This window comes from Marmota monax, unplaced genomic scaffold (genome assembly GCF_021218885.2).
Source record: "Marmota monax isolate L192 unplaced genomic scaffold, Marmota_monax_Labrador192_F-V1.1 WCK01_AAM20220418_F8-fsc00001, whole genome shotgun sequence".
Classification (NCBI taxonomy): Eukaryota; Metazoa; Chordata; class Mammalia; order Rodentia; family Sciuridae; genus Marmota; species Marmota monax.
In genome coordinates, this window is record NW_026693777.1 from 20,650,871 (window position 1) to 20,674,223 (window position 23,353).

Consider the following 23,353-nt stretch of genomic DNA (forward strand, 5'->3'; position numbering starts at 1 on the left):
TTTGCTAAAACTTTCTCACAAATAACCTTCTGATGACAAAACCTATGTAATAAATGTGCTGAACTAGCTCTGGGTAATCAAACTCCAACAGGGTTTGGCTGCCTATCAGGCCCCAGCTTTTTCTGTATGTGTGTTTGTGTGTCTTTTCTTCATCCCCTATTCCCCATCTGAATTAATGGCCATGCTGGTGGCAGCAATTATGTGCAAGAATGTAGGCTCACTAGGAGCAAGGCTATAATACCAATAGTTTCCACTTCCTATATACACATTTTTGGGTTTTCATGCATTTCTTTCTACATTCTTAAGTGGAAATAAAGAAAAAGGAAATGTCATGGTATAAAGCAGCTTTGATTCCTTCTGAGACATATGGGTAGTCAGTATTTTAAACTCCTGAAACAAAAATACACAAATACTATAACACACCTAAAAAAATTATCAAGGTTAAATCAAAAGTTCTTATGCACTTCCAGTGATACTTGTCTAAGTCAGTAATTCTTAAGTAGTATAGGACAGAGAACCCTCTTAGAATTTTCAACTCTTATATCTGCACTGCTGCTTCATTCTCACAACAAAAATAATTTTAAAATCACTAATTATAGAGAGCCACCATTATAGGTAGGAGTATATATTCTCTCTCTGGTATGTCAGGATCGAAAACATACTGAGAACTATTGGAGGCTTAATGTTGCTGCTGAGAGACTATGATGGCTCCAGAATTTTATTATGATTAAATGGTGAGCTTATGCAGCACAGAGATAGTCCAGTGTCTAGAAGTTATTCACAGGAGTTTTTTTTTTTTTTTTTCTTCTCTGGATCTCTTTTAATTTTTCCATTTAACATTATAATTTTAAAAAGGAAAAACTGTACATGAAGTTCTTATGAAGACCTGATTTTCTTCTTAGAATAAAAGGATAACTCTCCTATTGTTGCATGTTATAATCATATATATAGTTCAGTATTGTGGTTGTGTTTTAAAATTTTGAGGACCAAATGTATACAATGAAAACAAACTTTATGTGGAAGTCATTTAAATACCTTTTATGGCTCTTAAATGTTCTCCCTTGTGATTATAGCTCTATGGTAGAGAGATGCACCATATGTCCCTACCTGGCTGACTACTACTTATACTTAAGGTCTCATCTTAGAAATGACTTCTTCCCAAAGAACTCCAAATACTTGTAGACATGTGTTTTAGAGTACTCTTAACTTATCCATGCTATAACATTATCAGAGCATTTTTTCATTGTTCATTCATTCATCTGCAATTGCCCCTGACAAGGGAGGGAATGTATCTATCTACTTCGTGTAGTCCAGCAGGGTGTCTGACATATGACAAGTGTTTTTATTCAATTATTCTTATTTTGTAACTGCCCTCCATATAAATATTAAGGATGTCAAATAGAACTCTTTTACCAAAACCTTTTTGAAATGATGCATGGAAAGGAACAATGCAGTTTAGACAAGTAAATACAAAAAAAAAAATGGTTATAGGTTTACCATATTTATAACATTATTTACCAGGGATAATAAATATTATTTTATTTAGTTCCTACACATTCCAGGCAGTTTCTATAACTCTAATTATTCTCTAGGGCACCAAACAATTTCTTACAACTAGTTCGTTTGCTAATTTTATTTCTTATATTGAATAATTCAGTTTAATTTATTACATATTTACTGAGATGATAAGAGAAAAACAAGAGAAAAAAACGACAAACTAGACAGTGTTGACTACTTGTTAACATGAATAATTTTTCAGTTTTTATAAGGTGGGGGAGAAAAACAGTAGAGAATTGAGTTTAAATAATTGGGGTTCTTTATCATTAAATCATTTATTCAAGGGCATTTATATCAACTAGAAAAAGCATTTTGACAGCTGGTAGTCACACATAGCCTAAAACAGTCAATATATTTTAAAAAACAAATCAATAATTTTTGAAGATACTTCAAACCATTAAATATAGAGGCAAGACTACCATTCTGAATTATCATAAGGAGTCTATGTGGAAGAATCAGGAAACTTCTAAATGTAATTAGTTCAAATTTAGAATGCATCTTGTGTTATAGAAAAACAAACCAATCATTTTATCATTTTATTATTAGCAATATATTTATATTAGCAATATATCTGACATCTATAGGAGATGGGAAAGACTGATTATTTTTAATTGGGAGCATAATCTTAAATATTTTCCTTCACTTAAAAATTACTTACTATACAGGAGATGGCTTTACAACTGTAAAATGATGCAGGAGAAAAACAAGTCAACCTACAACAAAGTATGATGTAGCTACGAAAATGATTATATGCATAAAAATTCTTATACTAGTTACATATTTGAACAAGATTCACTGAATTCTACACCTCAGGCATATCACATCAAGTGTGCATGAAATAATAATATCATGACAGTGCTTCCAAAGGAAATACCCTAAGATTCTTTGTACAAGTCAGAACAATAAGAGATACACAATAAGAGATACAGTTGATTTACAGCTAACTGAAGAATTACTGTCAAGAAGCTTATGCTTTCTTTATCTTGGAAACATGTTAATTCTTTAAAAGATTATATATATGGAAAGAGAGAGAGAAACAGAGAGACAGAAAGAAAGAATATATATACAAACAGAAATAAATGGCAACAATACTTTTTGAAATAATAAGAAAAATTTCTAAGCTCAAATTTCTAAGGTCAAACATACATCTCTTTTTTGGATATAAGATTAGTATGTAAATTATTTTAGTTGTGATGAGTTCTGCAAGCATATTAAAAATAATCACTAGTTTATTTAACATAATTCACTTCATTAGCATGAAAAAAAAGATTTTACCCAATACCTATGCTGACAAAAAAATCTATTTAAATTTAAAATTGTAATTTTATGTTATCATGATAAAATGATTTTCATTAGGAACTACACCATGACCAAGAAGAAAATACAACTTACAACTGTTTAATACAGGAAGTTGTAGGGAAGGTTTGGAATAAGTTACAACATAGGGGGAAAGGATATAAATATTATTTTATTTAGTTCCTACACATTCCAGGCAGTTTCTATAACTCTAATTATTATTCTGGCTAGGTAAGGTATATGGCACAAGTTTATTGGGAGGGACTCAGATAAGAGGTAAGTACAAGTGAATGTGCTAACCAGAGTCCTTGCATGTGCAAGCTGTCTGTAAGACCCTGGATAATTCATTTACCTCAACTAGGCCTTGAATTACAGGTGAGTAAAGGAAGGATGGTTTCTAGATCCTGTTTACTTGTAACATTAAGAAATTCTGAATGTTTGAAGTTGAAGCCATTTTTAATCTTCACATCCTATAGTTGTCACTAAAAACTACAAAATGTACAAGAAAGCCTTAAAAATAAAATAAACAAATTAACCACTTGTAGCATACAGGTAGGGCCAAATTATATACTAAAACCTGATAAATTCAGTGAGGCCAGGTTTTTTGTTGTTGTTGTTGTTGTTGTTTGTGTGATTTTTTTTTTCCTTTTTTCTTTTCTATTAACTGATTATCACTCAAAAAGATGCCTCTCCCTAGAAACAATAAAATATAGGACCCTGTCCTACTTTGGCTATAAACTTATATAAAGAAGTTTAAACTATCCAAGAAATTAAAACAGTTATAGTGACAGATTGGCTGCTTTTCCTGCTGTACAAATTTATTATCTTCCTAATTTTTTACACCGAATTAGTTGGCATTAACAATAAACTCTATAGTCCAGGTGAGTAGAAGACATAACCTCAAAACTGAAACTCAGCAAGGTTCTAAATTAAGAGATTCAATTTAAAAATGAAGTGAATTACAAATAAAAAAATATGTTGATATAGAGGATAAGAATTCTAAATCATCCTATGGAAAGCAAACATTACAAGATAATACTTTTAATCCATATGGGCCATTTTATAGCAATCCTAAGTATTTTAAAGAAATTACCTAATTTTCATGACATGTCTGTGAAAGTCAGGTATTAATTAATTTTTTTCCAAAGAAGGTAAAAAAGTGTGCACGCACGCGCGCGCACACACATGCACACACAATTCCACAGGAATTATACCAAAGATACTCACTACCAATGACATAGCTTTCTATTCCATATCTACAGTAACTTGTGAAAAAAGGTTCTTAGCCCAGTGATACATGATATTAATTAAATTGTCTCATCTTTTTGAAAAATATTTGACTTCCTACAAGATGTAAGTACAGAAACAGTGTATTTCCTTGCTTAGCATTTATACTAATGACGTAGCTCAGTATCTGCTACACTGCAGGAACTCAAATGAATAAAGACTATTAATAGTAGCTAACAGTTACTAGAACTCTTGCATCAGGTACTGTAGTAAATGCATTACATATATTATTTCATTTAATGCTACAAATAGTTCAATGAAACAAAATATTATTACTTCTCATTTTACTGGTAAGGAAACTGAAGGCCTGGTTAAGTAACTTGTTCAAGATTACATGATAGAGGAAGGATTTTAAAACAAAGGTAGCTCAACCTTAGATCAAGATTATAGAGAAAGAGCCTTACACTAGCCGTAAGAAACTCTATCTATAGTCTAGTCCCTTTAATTCCATTTCCTTAAAGAGAAAGGAAATTTTAAAAATGATCTTTTGACTCTTTAGAATGCCTGGCATAGTACTTTAATTCACAATATTCTTCATCAAATGTTTCCTATTAAAATTAAAATCTCATGAACAAATTAGGTTTCACTGTTCTCAACAATAAAATGGAGATACCTAAGTTATCTGCACAGTCTACCTCAATGGTTCTAAGTGTGTGGTCCAGAGATCTGGAAATTTTATTGAAATGCAAATACCCAGGCTCCACTTCAGACTTTATGAATCAGAAACTGATGTTTTAACAAATCTTCCAGTCATGCTAACATCTGAGAATCAGGGTCTATTTTGTAGAATAATTATGAAGATCAAATTAGTTCAACAGTGAACCCTAAAAGAAGAACCCTAAAAAGCAAAACCTGTATCATCATCATTATTAAAATACTAAATTACACTCCTTGGAAAAAACACAAGTAATTTTATTAATCTAAACAGAAATGAATATGGGAAATGAAATAGATCATAAAATACTTTCCAAATAAAATACTGTTCTTCTGGATTTTATTTGGATAATGTAAGCACTCATGGATCCAGAGTAAAAGATGACTATGATCCATAAAATTATACTTAGAAATCTGATAATTTGGGGCTGGGGTTATGGCTCAGGGGTAGAACATTTGCCTAGCATGTATGAGGGGCTGGGTTCGATCCTTAGCACCACATAAAAATAAATAAATAAAATAAAGATATTGTGTCCAACTACAACTAAAAAATAAATATTTAAAAAAACAAAAGAAATCGATAATTTGATCATGCCAGAGGCCTGACATGCTGTACAAGCTCCTTACCTGACCAGTGTCCAGTGGAGACACCAGATCTGTCTGTGCATGTCTCACTTACAGGTCTAAACACAGTCTCCCATCCACCAGTAGCATAGCGCCAATTCTGAGATTCCAAGATGAGTGTCCGTTGGGTGCCATAGGCAATCATGAAGCAGTAGACCACATGATGGAGTTGACAACCATAGCCACAGCCTTTGTTTATGTTACACACCAGTTTCTTGGCTTTGCTACAGTCCTTGGGATTCTGTCAAAGAGAAAAAGATAGGAAGATGAAGATAAATGTAGAGAGAGGTCAACTTTTCTTCACAAGTGATAAGTAGCAAAAATAATAAGAAGCCAGGACTGATTCAGTGTATTTCTTTTTTTAAAAAAATATTTTGTTGTTGTTGTTGTTGTTGTAGTTGGCACAATATCTTTATTTTATTTCTATATATTGTGCTGAGGATCAAACCTAGGGCCTCGCACATGCTAGACGAGCACTCTATGAGCCCCGCCCCTGATTCAGTGTATTTCTTATAGGATCAAAAATCCAATAAATGTACATGCATATGTACATGCATATTCAGGGAGAGTGCAGTGACAAAAATACTTTGAAAATATCACTAAACAAAAGTGAAATTAAGCAGTTATATTAAACAACAACAACCCTTCTCTCACTCTGTCTCTAGAATGTGCAACTCTGAACCCAAAAGTTGTAAACATTGAGATCTTAATGAAAGAAGTAAAACAGTTTATGTATTCCAGCAGCACTTTGGCATTCTGAGCTTACTCTCTGTGATAAAATTATCTTACATGAAAATTACAATTTATCTATTAAGTCCATCTATCTCCAAGTTTTAATAAAATCTACTGCTCCATTATGAAGTAAAAGGTACTGAGTAAAGGGATATCTGAATTCAACAACAAAATATCAAAGAGCTGTAAGGGGGAAAAAAATCAACCTTAATGGTAGCTATTAGTAATCTCACAACTGAATATAGAACTTGTTTTATACTGGTTATTTTAAGAATGTGTTATGTGTTATGACAAGTTTTAATTGGGAGGTCCACTTTGCTAATTTTATGCTCTCCTATAAAATGGTTAGCTAATATGAGAATTATTTTTTCTCCATTCTAAAGTTTCAATTCTGTTCTAATTTGTATGACCTTTTCCTAATAACAATTTTAACAGGCATATTTTTGACAAGGACTCTTTAGTCTGAGAAGGATTCCAGGCTGTTTGGTTCACAAGGGAAAAAAGAATGAGTGTTTCTAGGAGCAGAATCTCTTTTTTTCCCCTCAACATAGCAAGGAAAAATCAGTTCTCAATTTACTTAAGCCTTGAATAAAGCATCAAATCTACAACTACATTCTAGGGATATCATCTGTTCTGTCAAGTACAAACTTGCTTACAAAAGGTAGCATAGTGAGGCTATAAAAATGATTCTGAAGGATAATGCAATAAAGTCACTTTCAGAAAAGGTACCTTTCATAGACAAATATATCATAGCATGCTGCTCGTATTTATTTATTTATTTGGATCAAAGCATAACCTATATCATCAAGAAACTTCATAGTTAAAGCCCTTATGAATCCGAGACAGCCCTGATAAACTTCAGCAAGATTTGGTTAATATTGTTTTCACAATCAAATAGTAGTTATGGATTCTTTACATGAGACTATGAATTCAAGAAGAATCCTAAGGTAATAACCCCTGTCTTGTTGGTATAGCCACAGAAGATTAGAAAAGAATAGTGTGATGTCAAGTGGGAATGGAAGACCCACATTATTTACTCTCGCACAGTATCATACAAGGAATCCTGGGAGTAAGTGCCATTCTTGAACTAGTCCAAAGCTTTATTATTGACTCAGTTTGTCACAAAAGTAGATAAACATTGACATCTGTCAGATTTTTTTCATGATTTGTGAGAAATACAGTACTTGAACATTTCTAAAATTTATTTGGATAAAAAATTTGATTGTTGTTCATATATTTTTCAATAAACTTTTTTCTTTTAGCACTTATTAGAATTATTACAAAGTCAATACTAAGTGCTCCCATCCAGGTTCCCTTATTATCACATCTTAGTCTATTATTATATTTGTCCTTCATATTCTTTATTAAGGAAAAAAATTAAAGGGACATAATTATTAAAACATTGATCTTTAGTTTGGAAAATATGGATTTTTTTACTTAAAAGAAGGGTTTCATTTGCTTGTAAGAAAAGCACAGCTACTGTCTTTTTTAAGAGAAGAGTTTAATTAGAACCCAAGATTTTAAGCACAATAACCGAGACACAAGAGAAAGGAAAAGGCAATTTATGAAAGAGGCTTAATTCATGAAGATTAGTGTGCCTCAAATAAAGCTGAAGAAGAATATATAATTTATTTTCTGTTAGGTTATAGCTATGTAACATAAATAAAGGGGGAAACAACCATTATGCTTGATTCTGAAATGATAAGTCTTCACTCCAAGGTGAAGAAGAGAAACTGAATGACTGGAATGATAACACTAAGTGAAATCCTCAAAGTTCAGAGCCACAGCCCAAGTATTTAGTTTTTGCCAATACTTAATACTTAAATGTGTAAAAAATTCAAAGGATGTTGTTGTTCATAAAAAATCCAGAGAAACACAAGGACAGCGAGAAACAAAAAAAGTATTTGTGTTTCACATAAGATTAGGCTCACCAGTATAAAACTCTGGAAAAAAATGAATTGGTATTTTTAAGGTAAAAGGAGAGGAATTTTTTCTTCCGTTTTAAAATCAGTGACAAGTGGCCTGCTGAGAGGCAGAGCCGCCCCCACCCCCTGCGCCGGCAAGGTAGACAGAACTTTGACCACCCACAGAGCAGGCCCAGTGGCCGGCTGAGGGGCAGAGCCGCCCCCCACCCCCCGCACCTGCCAGGTAGGCGGAACTGTGCCCACCAACAGAAAAGGCCCAGTGGCCCGCGGAGGGACAGAGCTTCCAATCACTCCTGCAAGGTAGGCGGGCCTGCGACCCACCTGCAGAAGAGGAGCAGCGGCCTGCTGAGAGGCAGAGCCGCCCCCTCCCCCTGCGCCGGCAAGGTAGACGGAACTGTGACCACCCACAGAGCAGGCCCAGCGGCCTGCTTAGGGGCAGAGCCGCCCCCCACCCCCCGCGCCTGCCAGGTAGGCGGAACTGTGACCACCGACACAAAAGGCCCAGTGGCCCGCGGCGAGACAGGGCTTCCAATCACTCCTGCAAGGTAGGCAGGCCTGCGACCCACTGGCAGAAGAGGAGCAGCGGCCTGCTGAGAGGCAGAGCCGCCCCCTCCCCCTGCGCCGGCAAGGTGGACAGAACTTTGACCACCCACAGAGCAGGCCCAGCGGCCTGCTGAGGGGCACAGCAGCCCCCCACCCCCCGCGCCTGCCAGGTAGGCGGAACAGTGACCACCAACAGAAAAGGCCCAGTGGCCCGCGGAGGGGCAGAGCTTCCAATCACTCCTGTAAGGTAGGCGGGCCTGCGACCAACCGGCAGAAGAGGAGCAGCGGCCTGATAAGGGGCAGAGCCACCCCCCACCCCCCGCGCCTGCCAGGTAGGCGGAACTGTGACCACCAACAGAAAAGGCCCAGTGGCCCGCGGAGGGACAGAGCTTCCAATCACTCCTGCAAGGTAGGCGGGCCTGCGACCCACCGGCAGAAGAGGAGCAGCGGCCTGCTGAGAGGCAGAGCTGCCCCCTCCCCCCGCGCCTGCAAGGTAGACGGAAATGTGACCACCAACAGAACAGGCCAGACCTGCAACCGACAGACAGAACAGGCCCAGTGGCCTGAGGAAGGGTAGAGCCGCCCCCCCCCGCGCCTGCAAGGTAGGCGGACCTTCGACCAACTGGCAGAACAGCCCCAGAGGCCTGCAGAGGGGCAGTGCCGCTGCTTGCGCCTGCAAAGTAGGCAGAACTGCGACCACCGACAGAACAGGCCTAGCGGCCCGCAGAGGGACAGAGCCGCCGCCCGCACCTGCAAGGTAGGCGGACCTGCTACCGACCGGCAGAGCAGGCCCAGCGGCCTGCCGGCGTGGTAGGCACGTTGCCCCAATTGGAGGAGGGGCAGAGCAGCCGCCCGCGCCTGCGAGGGAGACTTTGCAACTATACAAGACCAATATAAATATATAGGGGGAAAATTCAATAGCACAACAGTTTCACCAAGTAGAAAGGAACGCGAACAGTATGAAGAGACAAGGAAAGAAAGGACCACAAGCAATGCAGGTCAACTCAACGTTAGAAGAGGTAATAGCTGCAACAGATGGAATGTGAGATAAAGAATTCAGGATATACATGCTTCAGATGATCTGGAGTCTCAAGGAAGACATCAGACAGCAAAATCAGACAATGAAAGATCACTTCAACAATGAATTACATAAACAAATCCAAGAAGCAAAAGATCAACTATACAGGGAGATAGAGGTTATAAAAAACAAACAAACAGAAATCCTAGAAATGCAGGAAGCAATAAACCAACTTAAAAACTCAATGGAGAATACTACCAGCAGAGTAGAACACATAGAAGATAGAACATCAGACAATGAAGATAAAGTATTTCAACTTGAAAAGAACATACACAGCTCAGCAACACTGTTAAGAAACCATGAGCAGAACATCCAAGAAATATGGGATAACATCAAGAGACCAAATTTAAGAGTCATTGGGATACAGGAAGGGACAGAGTTTCAAACCAAAGGAATGAGCAATCTATTCAATGAAATAATACGAGAAAACTTCCCAGACATGAAGAATGAGACAGAATCCCAAATCCTAGAAGCCTACAGGACGCCGAATGTGCAAAATCATAAGAGACCCACACCTAGACACATTATAATGAAGATGCCCAACATACAGAATAAGGAGAGAATTTTAAAAGCTACAAGAGAAAGGAAGCAGATCACATTTAGGGGTAAGCCAATCAGGATAACAGCTGATCTTTCAACATAGACTCTGAAAGCTAGAAGATCCTGGAATAACATATTTCAAACACTGAAAGAAAATGGGTTCCAACCAAGAATTGTGTATCCAGCGAAATTAAGCTTCAGGATGGAAGATGAAATTAAAACCTTCCACGGTAAACAAAAGTTAAAAGAATTTGCAGCTAGAAAACCATCTCTTCAAAACATCCTTGGCAAAACATTACAGGAAGAGGAAATGGAAAATAACAATGAAAACCAACAGTGGGAGGTAGGACAGTAAAGGGGGGAAAAATAATCAAAGAGGAAAACAAACCATGTTTAGTAACAGAAATAAACAAATATGGCTGGAAGAACAACCCATATCTCAATAATAACCCTAAATGTTAATGGCTTAAACTCACCAATCAAGAGACACAGGCTGGTAGAATGGATCACAAAACAAGACCCAACAATATGCTGCCTACAGGAGACGCATTTGATAGGAAAAGACATACATAGGCTGAAGGTGAAAGGTTGGGAAAAATCATATCACTCATATGGACTTCGGAAACAAGCAGGAGTGTCCATACTCATATCAAATAAAATAGATTTCAAGCCAAAGTTAATCAAAAGGGATAAAGAGGGACACTACATACTGCTCAAGGGAACCATACACCAACAAGACATAACAATCATAAATATTTATGCCCCAAACAATGGTGCAGCTATATTCGTCAAACAAACTCTTCTCAAGTTCAAGAGTCTAATAGACCACCATACAATAATCATGGGAGACTTCAACACACCTCTCTCGCCACTGGACAGATCTTCCAAACAAAAGTTGAATAAGGAAACTATAGAACTCAATAACACAATTAATAACCTAGACTTAATTGGCATATATAGAGTATACCACCCAACATCAAGCAGTTACACTTTTTTCTCAGCAGCACATGGATCCTTCTCAAAAATAGATCATATATTATGTCACAGGGCAACTCTTAGACAATATAAAGGAGTAGAGATAATACTATGCATCCTATCTGATCATAATGGAATGGAACTGAAAAGCAACGATAAAAGAAGGAAGGAAAAAGAATACATCACTTGGAGAATGAACAATAGGTTACTGAATGATCAATGGGTTATAGAAGACATCAAGGAGGAAATTAAAAAATTCTTAGAGATTAATGAAAACACAGACACAACATATCGGAATCTATGGGACACATTGAAAGCAGTTCTAACAGGAAAATTCATTGCTTGGAGTTCATTCCTTAAAAAAAGAAAAAACCAACAAATAAATGATCTCATACTTCATCTCAAAATCCTTGAAAAAGAAGAGCAAAACAACAGCAAAAGAAGTAGAAGGCAAGAAATAATTAAAATCAGAGCTGAAATTAATGAAATCGAAACAAAAGAAACAATTGAAAAAATTGACAAAACTAAATTGGTTCTTTGAAAAAATAAACAAAATCGACAGACCCTTAGCCATGCTAGCGAAGAGAAGAAGAGAGAGAACTCAAATTACTAGCATACGGGATGAAAAAGGCAATATCACAACAGACACTTCAGATATACAGAAGATAATCAAAAATTATTTTGAATCCTTATACTCCAATAAATTAGAAGATTGTGAAGGCATAGATAAATTTCTTAAGTCATATGATCTGCCCAGATTGAGTCAGGAGGATATAGACAACCTAAACAGACCAACATCAATTGAGGAAATAGAAGAAACCATCAAAGGACTACCAACTAAGAAAAGCCCAGGACCGGATGGGTATACAGCAGAGTTTTACAAAACCTTTAAAGAGGAACTAATACCAATACTTTTCAAGCTACTTCAGGAAATAGAAAAAGAGGGAGAACTTCCAAATTCATTCTACGAGGCCAACATCACCCTGATACCTAAACCAGACAAAGACACTTCAAAGAAAGAAAACTACAGACCAATATCTCTAATGAACCTAGATGCAAAAATCCTCAATAAAATTCTGGCGAATCGGATACAAAAACATATCAAAAAAATTGTGCACCATGATCAAGTAGGATTCATCCCTGGGATGCAAGGCTGGTTCAATATACGGAAATCAATAAATGTTATTCACCACATCAATAGACTTAAAAATAAGAACCATATGATCATCTCGATAGATGCGGAAAAAGCATTCGACAAAGTACAGCATCCCTTTATGTTCAAAACTCTAGAAAAACTAGGGATAACAGGAACATACCTCAATATTGTAAAAGCAATCTATGCTAAGCCTCAGGCTAGCATCATTCTCAATGGAGAAAAATTGAAGGCATTCCCTCTAAAATCTGGAACAAGACAGGGATGCCCTCTCTCTCCACTTCTGTTCAACATAGTTCTCGAAACACTGGCCAGAGCAATTAGACAGACGAAAGAAATTAAAGGCATCAAAATAGGAAAAGAAGAACTTAAATTATCACTATTTGCAGATGACATGATTCTATACCTAGCAGACCCAAAAGGGTCTACAAAGAAACTATTAGAGCTAATAAATGAATTCAGCAAAGTGGCAGGATATAAAATCAACACGCATAAATCAAAGTCATTCCTGTATATCAGCGACAAATCCTCTGAAATGGAAATGAGGACAACCACTCCATTCACAATATCTTCAAAAAAAATAAAATACTTGGGAATCAACCTAACAAAAGAGGTGAAAGACTTATACAATGAAAACTACAGAACCCTAAAGAGAGAAATAGAAGAAGATCTTTTTTTTTTTTTTTTTTTTTTTTAATTTTTTTAGTATTTATTCTTTAGATTTCGGCGGACACAACATCTTTGTTTGTATGTGGTGCTGAGGATCGAACCTGGGCCGCACGCATGCCAGGCGAGCGCGCTACCGCTTGGCCACATCCCCAGCCCTAGAAGAAGATCTTACAAGATGGAAAAATATACCCTGTTCATGGATACGCAGAACTAACATCATCAAAATGGCGATATTACCAAAAGTTCTCTATAGGTTTAATGCAATGCCAATCAAAATCCCAACGGCATTTCTTGTAGAAATAGAGAAAGCAATCATGAAATTCACATGGAAAAATAAACGACCCAGAATAGCAAAAACAATGCTAAGCAGGAAGTGTGAATCAGGCGGTATAGCGATACCAGACTTCAAACTATACTACAGAGCAATAGTAACAAAAACAGCATGGTACTGGTACCAAAACAGGCGGGTGGACCAATGGTACAGAATAGAGGACACAGAAACCAATCCACAAAACTACAACTATCTTATATTTGATAAAGGGGCTAAAAGCATGCAATGGAGGAAGGATAGCATCTTCAACAAATGGTGCTGGGAAAACTGGAAATCCATATGCAACAAAATGAAACTGAATCCCTTTCTCTCGCCATGCACAAAAGTTAATTCAAAATGGATCAAGGTGCTTGATATCAAATCAGAGACACGCCGTCTGATAGAAGAAAAAGTTGGCTACGATCTACATACTGTGGGGTCGGGCTCCAAATTCCTCAATAGGACACCCACAGCACAAAAGTTAATAACTAGAATCAACAAATGGGACTTACTCAAACTAAAAAGTTTTTTCTCAGCAAAAGAAACAATAAGAGAGGTAAATAGAGAGCCTACATCCTGGGAACAAATCTTTACTCCTCACACTTCAGATAGAGCCCTAATATCCAGAGTATACAAAGAACTCAAAAAATTAGACAATAAGAGAACAAACAACCCAATCAACAAATGGGCCAAGGACCTGAACAGACACTTCTCAGAGGAGGACATACAATCAATCAACAAGTACATGAAAAAATGCTCACCATCTCTAGCAGTCAGAGAAATGCAAATCAAAACCACCCTAAGATACCATCTCACTCCAGTTCGATTGGCAGCCATTATGAAGTCAAACAACAACAAGTGCTGGCGAGGATGTGGGGGAAAGGGTACACTTGTACATTGCTGGTGGGACTGCAAATTGGTGCAGCCAATTTGGAAAGCAGTATGGAGATTTCTTGGAAAGCTGGGAATGGAGCCACCATTTGACCCAGCTATTCCCCTTCTCGGTCTATTCCTTAAAGACCTAAAAAGAGCATGCTACAGGGACACTGCTACATCGATGTTCATAGCAGCACAATTCACAATAGCAAGACTGTGGAACCAACCTAGATACCCTTCAATAGATGAATGGATAAAAAAAATGTGGCATTTATACACAATGGAGTATTACTCTGCATTAAAAAATGACAAAATCATAGAATTTGCAGGGAAATGGATGGCATTAGAGCAGATTATGCTAAGTGAAGCTAGCCAATCCTTAAAAAACAAATGCCAAATGTCTTCTTTGATATAAGGAGAGTAACTAAGAATAGAGTAGGGTCGAAGAGCATGAGAAGAAGATTAACATTAAACAGGGATGAGAGGTGGGAGGGAAAGGGAGAGAGAAGGGAAATTGCATGGAAATGGAAGGAGACCCTCAGAGTTATACAAAAGTACATACAAGAGGAAGTGAGGCGAAAGGGAAAAATAATACAAGGGGGACAAATGAATGTCAGTAGAGGGGGCAGAGAGAGAAGAGGGGAGGGGAGGGGAGGGGAGGGGGGATAGTAGAGGATAGGAAAGGCAGCAGAACAGAACAGACACTAGTATGGCAATATGTAAATCAATGGATGTGTAACTGATGTGATTCTGCAATCTGTATATGGGGTAAAAATGGGAGCTCATAACCCACTTGAATCAAAGTGTGAAATATGATATATCAAGAACTATGTAATGTTTTGAACAGCCAACAATAAAAAATTAAAAAAAAAAAAAGAAAGAAAAAAGATCTTGGTACCAAGGAAAAAAAAAATAAAAAAATAAAATCAGTGACAATGCTAGTTTTTTTAATTATTATTTCTTTTTTTTCTCTTTTTTTATTGGTTGTTCAAAAGATTTCAAAGCTCTTGACATATCATATTTCATACATTAGATTCAAGTGGGTTATGAACTCCCATTTTTACCCCAAGTACAGATTGCAGAATCACATCGGTTACACATCCACATTTTTACATGATGCCATATTACTGACTGGAAGGAGACCCTCATTGTTACACAAAATTACATATAAGAGGTTGTGAGGGGAATGGGAAAAAAAAAAAGGAGAGAAATGAATTACAGTAGATGGGGTAGAGAGAGAGGATGGGAGGGGAGGGGAGCGGGGATAGTAGAGGATAGGAAAGGTAGTTTTTGGGTTTTTTTTAAATAAGGAGTTTTCTTAAAGTTAGATTCATCAATATTCCAGCTCCTTGCAATGATAAGTTTTAGAAACAGGAGGAAAATCTGACAAAACTACTTGAGACAATATTCTCTAATGATAGAGTACTGCAGAGAGGCTTACAATCTGCTATGAACTCAATTGTGTGATTTTCTTTGAATTTGCTAATTTAAAGTGGAGACAAAAATTACCTCCCTCTATAACCTTTCCCTGTTGATCTACCCTGCTTTCTCAGAGACACTATGAGGCTAAATGAGATGTATATGCTCAAATTTAACGTAAACATACTATTTTATTTATCCTTATAATCTACCAGACTTTATTTCATACTGGATACATGTAATTTTTGATTTTTTAAAAATGTTTTTGGTGCTGGGGATGGCACCTAAGGTCAATGAGCTACATTTCCATTCCACATCACTTTTTTCCCCCTATGAGTATTTAGGAAGATTTTCCCTACACACACATAAAAGTCTTATAAATGTACTAATTTCCCAGCCACAATGTAATTTCCTTCACTTACCTGTCCAGAGTAACTACGACCAAAAACATTGTGAAAAAGGCTAAACTGACAAATGAAAAATTTAGTCAAAATAAACAACATCTCTAGGCATCTCTTGCAAAATGTAAATGCTCAATAATTATTATTTTGGACTGGTGGTGTAGCTTAGTGGTAGATTTCTTGCCTTGCATGCATGGGGTTCTGGATTCGATCCCCAACACTGCAAAACAAACAAGCAAGCAAAACCAAACAAAAACAAAAACCTATTTAAGGGATGGGGGATATACACAATCACAAAAATAAATTAGTAGTTGGCAAGCCAGACTATAGAATTGAGGTTTCTCAAATCCATTGTCCAGTATCCTTCTCTATTCTTCCATGATGTCTTCCATATAAAATGCAAGGAAGCATAGGCTTATAGAATATCTGGATACATACCTATGAATACTTTGTGCTGAGGATTAAGAATCAGAGCTCCAGAGGATCATTCTAGCTCCTCTCTAAGAACTTTCCTTCTACCGGAAAGAGTTAAGACATAGATGGTCCCAATGAAGAGCTCAGTAAAACAAAAGAATGCATCAGGCCAGATAAGTTAAACTTTATTGTGCTCTAAGCGTAAGACCATAAGCAGTTTTGCTTTGTTTGTTTAAAAATATTTGCAGTATCAAGTTTTGTATTGGTAATGAAGAAAAGATTCGTAATAGTATGATGAAAGCATTTTGATGTTTTGGAAATAATCCAATTTTATTTTTCTAAAATTATTTTCAAAACTAAAGCAGAAAGTAAGAAAGTAAATAAGAGAAGTGAAGCACTGCATTGTGGTAATTAGAATGAAGACTTTGGGCATAGATAATAACCATGAAAAAGAAAGTCAAAAGCCTTTTCATTTTTAAAAGCCAAGAATGTAAATTACTATACTATTTTTAGCATATTAAATGAGAATATTTCTCTAGTAATAAGATGGTATGGAGGTATTTTTTACATTCCTGTAGCAAAGAACAATCTGTTGCAAGTAGTAAGGACAATATAATAGCTCAGGCCCAAGTAGACTACCAAGTGTTTCAAGAACCCAATTTCTCTATGGCTGTTCTGTAAAATTTAAGTGTGGAAACTTAATGGAGAAAAGATATCAAGACACATAGTTTATAGACTGTTGTACTGACACATGACAGCAAATGCAAATAGTTACTATATAGTAAAGAACAGGAAAGTTATCTTGATGAGTAAAGAAGCAACTGGCTGAATTTTACATCTTAGAAACTTTTGGTTATAATTTCCCTACACATCTGTGTCAAGCATTTTAAAACTACTTTTTAAAAATGGAAAGTCTATTAATCCACAGAAAGCAACAAACAATTAAGGATCATTTATTCTACTAAGGATCTCTGAGATAGTTTTCTGACATCTCTGGGTATTTCAGGTGGTCTCTAGAAAATGTGTAACCCAGATTCAAGAGTCATATACAACAGAATAATATTGGTAATATTTTTTGCCACCATAATGGCCACAAAAAATATTCAGAGAATGAAACAGACACATTTCATTCAAAGAAAACATGAGAAGCAAGATTCTGCTAATCTTAAATAAAAATACACAGAAAATCTATTTCTTAAACACCTCAAATTTTTTCCAAAATGTTTAGCCTAATTCCTATGTCTTAGATCAGCTTAGATAATCGAGTAAAAAACAGTATAATTAGAAAATTAAGATTGAATTTCAGAAAGGTTCTGCATCATCCTTTTAATTAACATGCTTCATTAGGATCTTTCCTCAAAGCCAAAATATAAGGAAATGTGAACATGTGGCAGTTACTCTTTTAAAACAAGGGCAGGGGGTTTTCAAGATGGTAGGATACAGGAGATCATTTTACTGGCTGCTCTGTGGCATGAAACCAAGAAAACAGATCAGCAGTTTCTCAGCAGGGTGGATTAAAAATGGGGTGGGAGGGCAGGGAACTTTACTGGGAATTAATAATGGACATTCAAAGCAGATTGGGGACTCAGTAGATTGGATATAATAAATAAAAAAGAAATTCCCAGTGCCACCACTGCTGCCACCACTCATGGCACCAGCGATAGAGGTCCCCCCTGAGAGCAAAGTGGAGAGAAATGGGAATTAAAAGAACTTGCATTTTTAGGCCTGTGACATGACTGGGTACAGAGAAATCAGAGATCAAAGATGTTGCCTGATGAATGAAAGTCAAGCTATGCAATATCCTTGTGTAGGAAAGAAGCCACACCTCTCTCAGCTGCCCACAGAGGACAGAGGAAGGAATTATTTTGTAGCCATGGTGTGTGGGCCAGCAGCCAGTGGAGCAAATTCCTGGCAAATGGCAACTTGGAGTAACTGAATTTGGAGACTGAACCTGAAAGTCCAGGAAATGTGGGATCCATAGGTGACGGAGGGAACTAGCGATTAGCTCCTCAACCAGGCACGTGGAACCCCCGGGAAATTCCTGGGGTTCAGTCTTTAAGCATGGATCGGGAACTGTTGGGCCCTTGCAGTGTGCTGATTTAATATCTTCAGATGAATTTCCCTTCAATGAAGAAGCTGGAGCCTACCTAAGTCTCATCCTTGCTTCCAGAAGCTTCACCTACAGGATTTATTCTTAAACTTCAGGAACTCCACCCTGAGGGTGGAACAGATACACACTCCAGCCTACCACACATGACACTACTGAAAAGGAAAACTGAGAATCTTTTGAACTCCAATGGACACAATTCTTTAACTTTTCATGAAGACCCTTTTTAAATTTTAATTTATTTTTCATTTTTTTCTGTTTAATTGTGACCTGAATAGTTCACAGACACTTATACATATTCATACTTGTTGATTTTTTTCATTTGTAGCATATTTTGAAGGCAATTATTTTTCATTGATCAGTATTTTGAGGACTAGGATGTTCAATTAGTATATTTCAGTTTTGATATGTATGGAGATTCCTCAGAAAACTTGGAATGGAACCACTGTTTGACCCAGCTATCCCACTCCTCGGGCTATATCCAAAGGACTTAAAATCAGCATACTACAGTGACACAGCCACATCAATGTTTATAGCAGCTCAATTCACAATAGCTAAACTATGGAACCAACCTAGATGTCCTTCAACAGATGAATGGATAAAGAAACTGTGATATATATGTACAATTGAATATAATTTAGACTTAAATAAGAATGTAATGATGGCATTTGCCAGTAAATGGATGGAACTGAAGAATATCATGCTAAGTGAAGTAAGCTAATCCCCCAAACCAAGGCTGAATTTTTTTTGGATATGCAGATGCTAATTTCACAATGGAAGGGGGGCGGTGAGGTAGAAGAGAGTTACTTTGAATTAGGTAGAGGGGAGTGAAATGGGGGTAGGAAGGATAGTAGAATGAATGATATTATTATCCTATGTACACAAATGACTACATGACCCGTGTGATTCTACATCATGTACAGCCAGAAGAGGAGAAATTATAATCCATTTATGTATGATGTGTAAAAATGCTTTCTACTGTCATGTATAACTAATTAGAACAAATTTTTAAAAAGCAAAAAAAAAATTTTAACTTTTAATTTGGCGGGAGGGACTACCATGGATTGAACTCAGGGGCACCTGACAACTGAGCCACATCCCCAGCCCTATTTTGTATTTTATTTAAAGACAGGGTCTCACTGAGTTGCTTAGCATCTCACTTTTGCTGAGGCTGGCTGATCCACCTGCCTCAGCCTCCCGAGCAGCTGGCATTATAGGTGTGCACAACTGCGCCCAGCTATTTTTTAGATTTTTTTCTCTCACTTATGTTTCCCTTGATTCTCTTTCTTTTTTTCTGCTGACGCCCAATTTCTATTATTCTCTCTTTCAATATTTCTTTAATTGTTTACTTCTATTTTCTCTTCTCCTCTCTCATCATCACTTATGCTCTCTCCCTGTTCACCATCTAAAATTGTACACTAAAACTTTTTGTTTTAACTGTGGACAATAATTAATCACATCATTTCTGTTTATTGGGACAATTAAGATTGTAGAGGATCTCCTTCCACTAGCCATGCAATTCCCCTTCTCCCTCCCTTTCCCTCCCACCTCTCTTCCCCATTTAGAGGTAATCTTCTTCCTATGCTTCTCCTCCCTACTCCATTTTGAGTCACTCCCCTTATATCAGAGAAGATATTTGACATTTGTTTTTTGGGGATTGCCTGACTTCACTTACATGTATGAAGATGTGAGAGGAAAAGCAAGAAAACAAATCACATTAAACAAACCAAGATACTTCAACAACCATCGCCACTACAGTGGAACAAATATCAGAGAAGAAGTTTCGAATATTCATAATTAAACTGACCTTTGAGGTAAAGGATGATATAAGGAGTGACATCAGAGACAAAATATAGGAAGTGAAAGATCACTTCCTTAAAGATAGAGATTCTGGAAAAAATGAAGCAGGAATCATCAAAATGAAGGAATCAATATATCAAATTCAAACTTCAATGGAAAGCATGACCAACTTACTAGACCTCTTGGAAGACAGAGTTTCAGGCAATGAAGACAAAATACATAATCTTGAAATTAAAGTTGACCACGGATAAAACATGGTAAGAGAACATGAACAGAACTTACAGGAAATAAGGGATAATAGAAAAAGACCAAATTTAAGATTTATTGGGAAGGATGACGAGTGAGATACAAACCAAAGGAATGCACAATCTTTCAAAGAAATAATATCAGAAAATTTCCTAAACATTAAGAATGAAATATAAAATCACATCAAGGAGGCTTGTGGGACCCTAAATATACAAAATTACAACAGACCCACACCAAGGCATGTTATTACAAAAATATCTAACATATAAAATAAGGATAGAATTTTAAAGGCTGCCAGAGAAAAATGACTGGTCATATTTAGAAGGAAACCAATCCAGATCTCAGCTGATTTCTCAACCCACACCCTCAAAGCTAGAAGGTCCTGGAATGATATATACCAATCTCTGAAAGAATATGGATGCCAGCCAACAATACTATAGCCAACAAAACTAAGCTTCAGAATTAATGATAAAATAAAAACCTTCCACGATAAACAAAAGTTTAAAAAAATCTACAACTAGAAAACTTGCACTACAAAATATTCTCAATAAAATATTTCATAAAGGAGAAATTAAAAATGAGAGTGAGGTTCACCACGCAGCACTGCAGCATCGATCTCCTCCCAGGTGGAGACTGCTGCACAGTAGACCACATGGTGCTCTGTGAAACTGGTCTGTTCCTGGCAGAGGCACGCAAGTGGATGAGAATTTTTGAGGATTCTAAATTTCTGGAGCCTAGCCAGTGTGCAAGAACTAAAGTTACTCTTCAAAAGGGAAAACAATACAATCTGGACAATATAGACACCATGTCGACTGTACGATCAAAAATGTCTGGACTTGCAAAAGAACAGGAACAAACCACCTGTGTCAAAAGAAAGCAGCTAATAGGAAGTGATGAGAAGGTACCTCGGATGTTAGATTTCAAGTACAAACATTATATATTAACAGCTGTTATGGAGAAATTTAAGGTCTTGTTGGAAATGCAGGTCCTGATATTTTACAAGATGAGGGAAACCCTGAAAAGTGACTTAAAGGAAATGTTAGTAAAAAGTGAGATATCTGGAACAAAAGATATAGAGCACTGTGGTTGCAGGGAAGAGTGGCAAGAAGCAAAAGATTTAGCTTCACAAAAACCAGAGTTGGGGGAAAGAGAAGAAAAAAATTCTAAAATCGCTGAGTGTACTGAAAAAAATTTTTAGAAGCAAGGAAATAGATGAGCTGAGTTGTAAATTGGACAAAGCCAAGATGTCCACTAGCAATCAAGGTAAGGAATTATCCCAAGCCACTAAAGGGATGGAAGAAGCCTCAGATATTAACTATGACACATGTAGAAATGGCAGTCACCACATACAACTGCCTGACAAAGAGAGGAGAAAGAAAAGGGAGGATGGAGCAGCAAAAGAAATGGAAGAAGATAACCTCCAGAGCTTCAGTAACAAAGAGAAGACTGTAAAAGCATCAAGAGAAGAAGAAATGTTGATGGATGAAGGAGCCATGCTCACCCTGGATGCAGATCCTCTGGCATCAGCAACCTTGGAAGTCAGTAAGCAGTAGCAACATTTTCAACATTTTGAGAGAAAATGGCTTTGAATCAGAATTTCTGTGTGAGGTCAAATTAGCATTTAAATGTGATGATGCAATGAAGACATTTTCAGACCTGCAAAGTTTACGAAAATTTACCAGCCAAAAACCTGTCATACATACTGAACCATGTACTCTGACAGAAAGAAAAACCAAATCAAGGAGGAGAATGTGGGATTCCCGTAAAAGGGGGTAAAACTAGTAAATTCAAAACTTGAAGCAGGAGGAACAGCAAGTGATGGCTTGCATTTCTTATTCATCAAAGAGGTAAAAGTCACTAGGCCAGAAGTGAAGAGCATAGAGACTTGGGAGGAAGAGTTTTCGGAGTGGGAAGGATAAAGGAATCCCTACCTTTGAGGTGACAGGAGAAGACTCAGAGACCCACGAGGATGACATCTTTTATATGAGGGCAGAAGAGGAAGAAGAGGCCTGTGACATGGAAGAGGAAGGAGAAGAGGAGATGGAGGAAGAGGAGTCCTCTGGGGAAGAGGAGGAGGACTGTTGGGAGGAGGAGGAGGAGGGCAAAGATAACTCAATATTATGTGAGAAACGGGACTCAACCTGTCTGCTGTGTTCCTGCAACAAATGTAATGGGAAAGATGGGAGCTGATGAAGAGATTATGGTTTTCAGTAATGTATGGAATTCTGAGAATGCGGAGGAAGAAGAAGTAGGAGGGTTTTTTACATGGAAGATGCTTCAAACACCAACATCCAAAGATGCAGACCTAATCCAGGAAACAGAAAGAAACTATAGAACAACTGTGATCAGTATCTTCAGAGAGATGGGAGAAGAGATTGGAAAAATTTAAAAAATGCCTTCCAGTTATCTTGGAAACTAACAATTCAATAGAAGATTTGAGTAGTAGAATAGACATCCTTGAAGAAAGATTGAGCAATCTAGATGATGAGATGGAAGAATTCTCTAAGGATACCATACAGATGGCCAAGCAGATAATTAATAAAGAAACGCTAAGGGAGAGAGAGGATAGATTCAGAAGTGCCAACATCCATTTGATAGGAATTCCAGAAGAGAATGGAGCAGAGGACATATTGAAGGAAATAACTGAAGAAAATTTTCCAGAGCTTTGGGATTCTAGTCTTGGGATAGTGTGTGCTCACCGAATCCCCAGCATGACTAACAAAAACAGACTCACTCTGAGACACATC

General features: G+C 37.1%; 1 protein-coding gene across 11 annotated transcripts in view; it reads right to left on the reverse strand.

Moving 5' to 3' along the window:
- The window catches only part of Fut8 (fucosyltransferase 8), a 337,433-nt gene that overhangs the window by 65,998 nt on the left and 248,082 nt on the right, over positions 1-23,353 (reverse strand). For all 11 annotated transcript variants that reach the window (XM_046461672.2, XM_058584583.1, XM_058584587.1 and 8 more), the window contains one exon: positions 5,422-5,659. In XM_046461672.2, the coding sequence (XP_046317628.1) occupies positions 5,422-5,659 (238 nt within the window). The remainder of the gene's footprint in view (positions 1-5,421; positions 5,660-23,353) is intronic.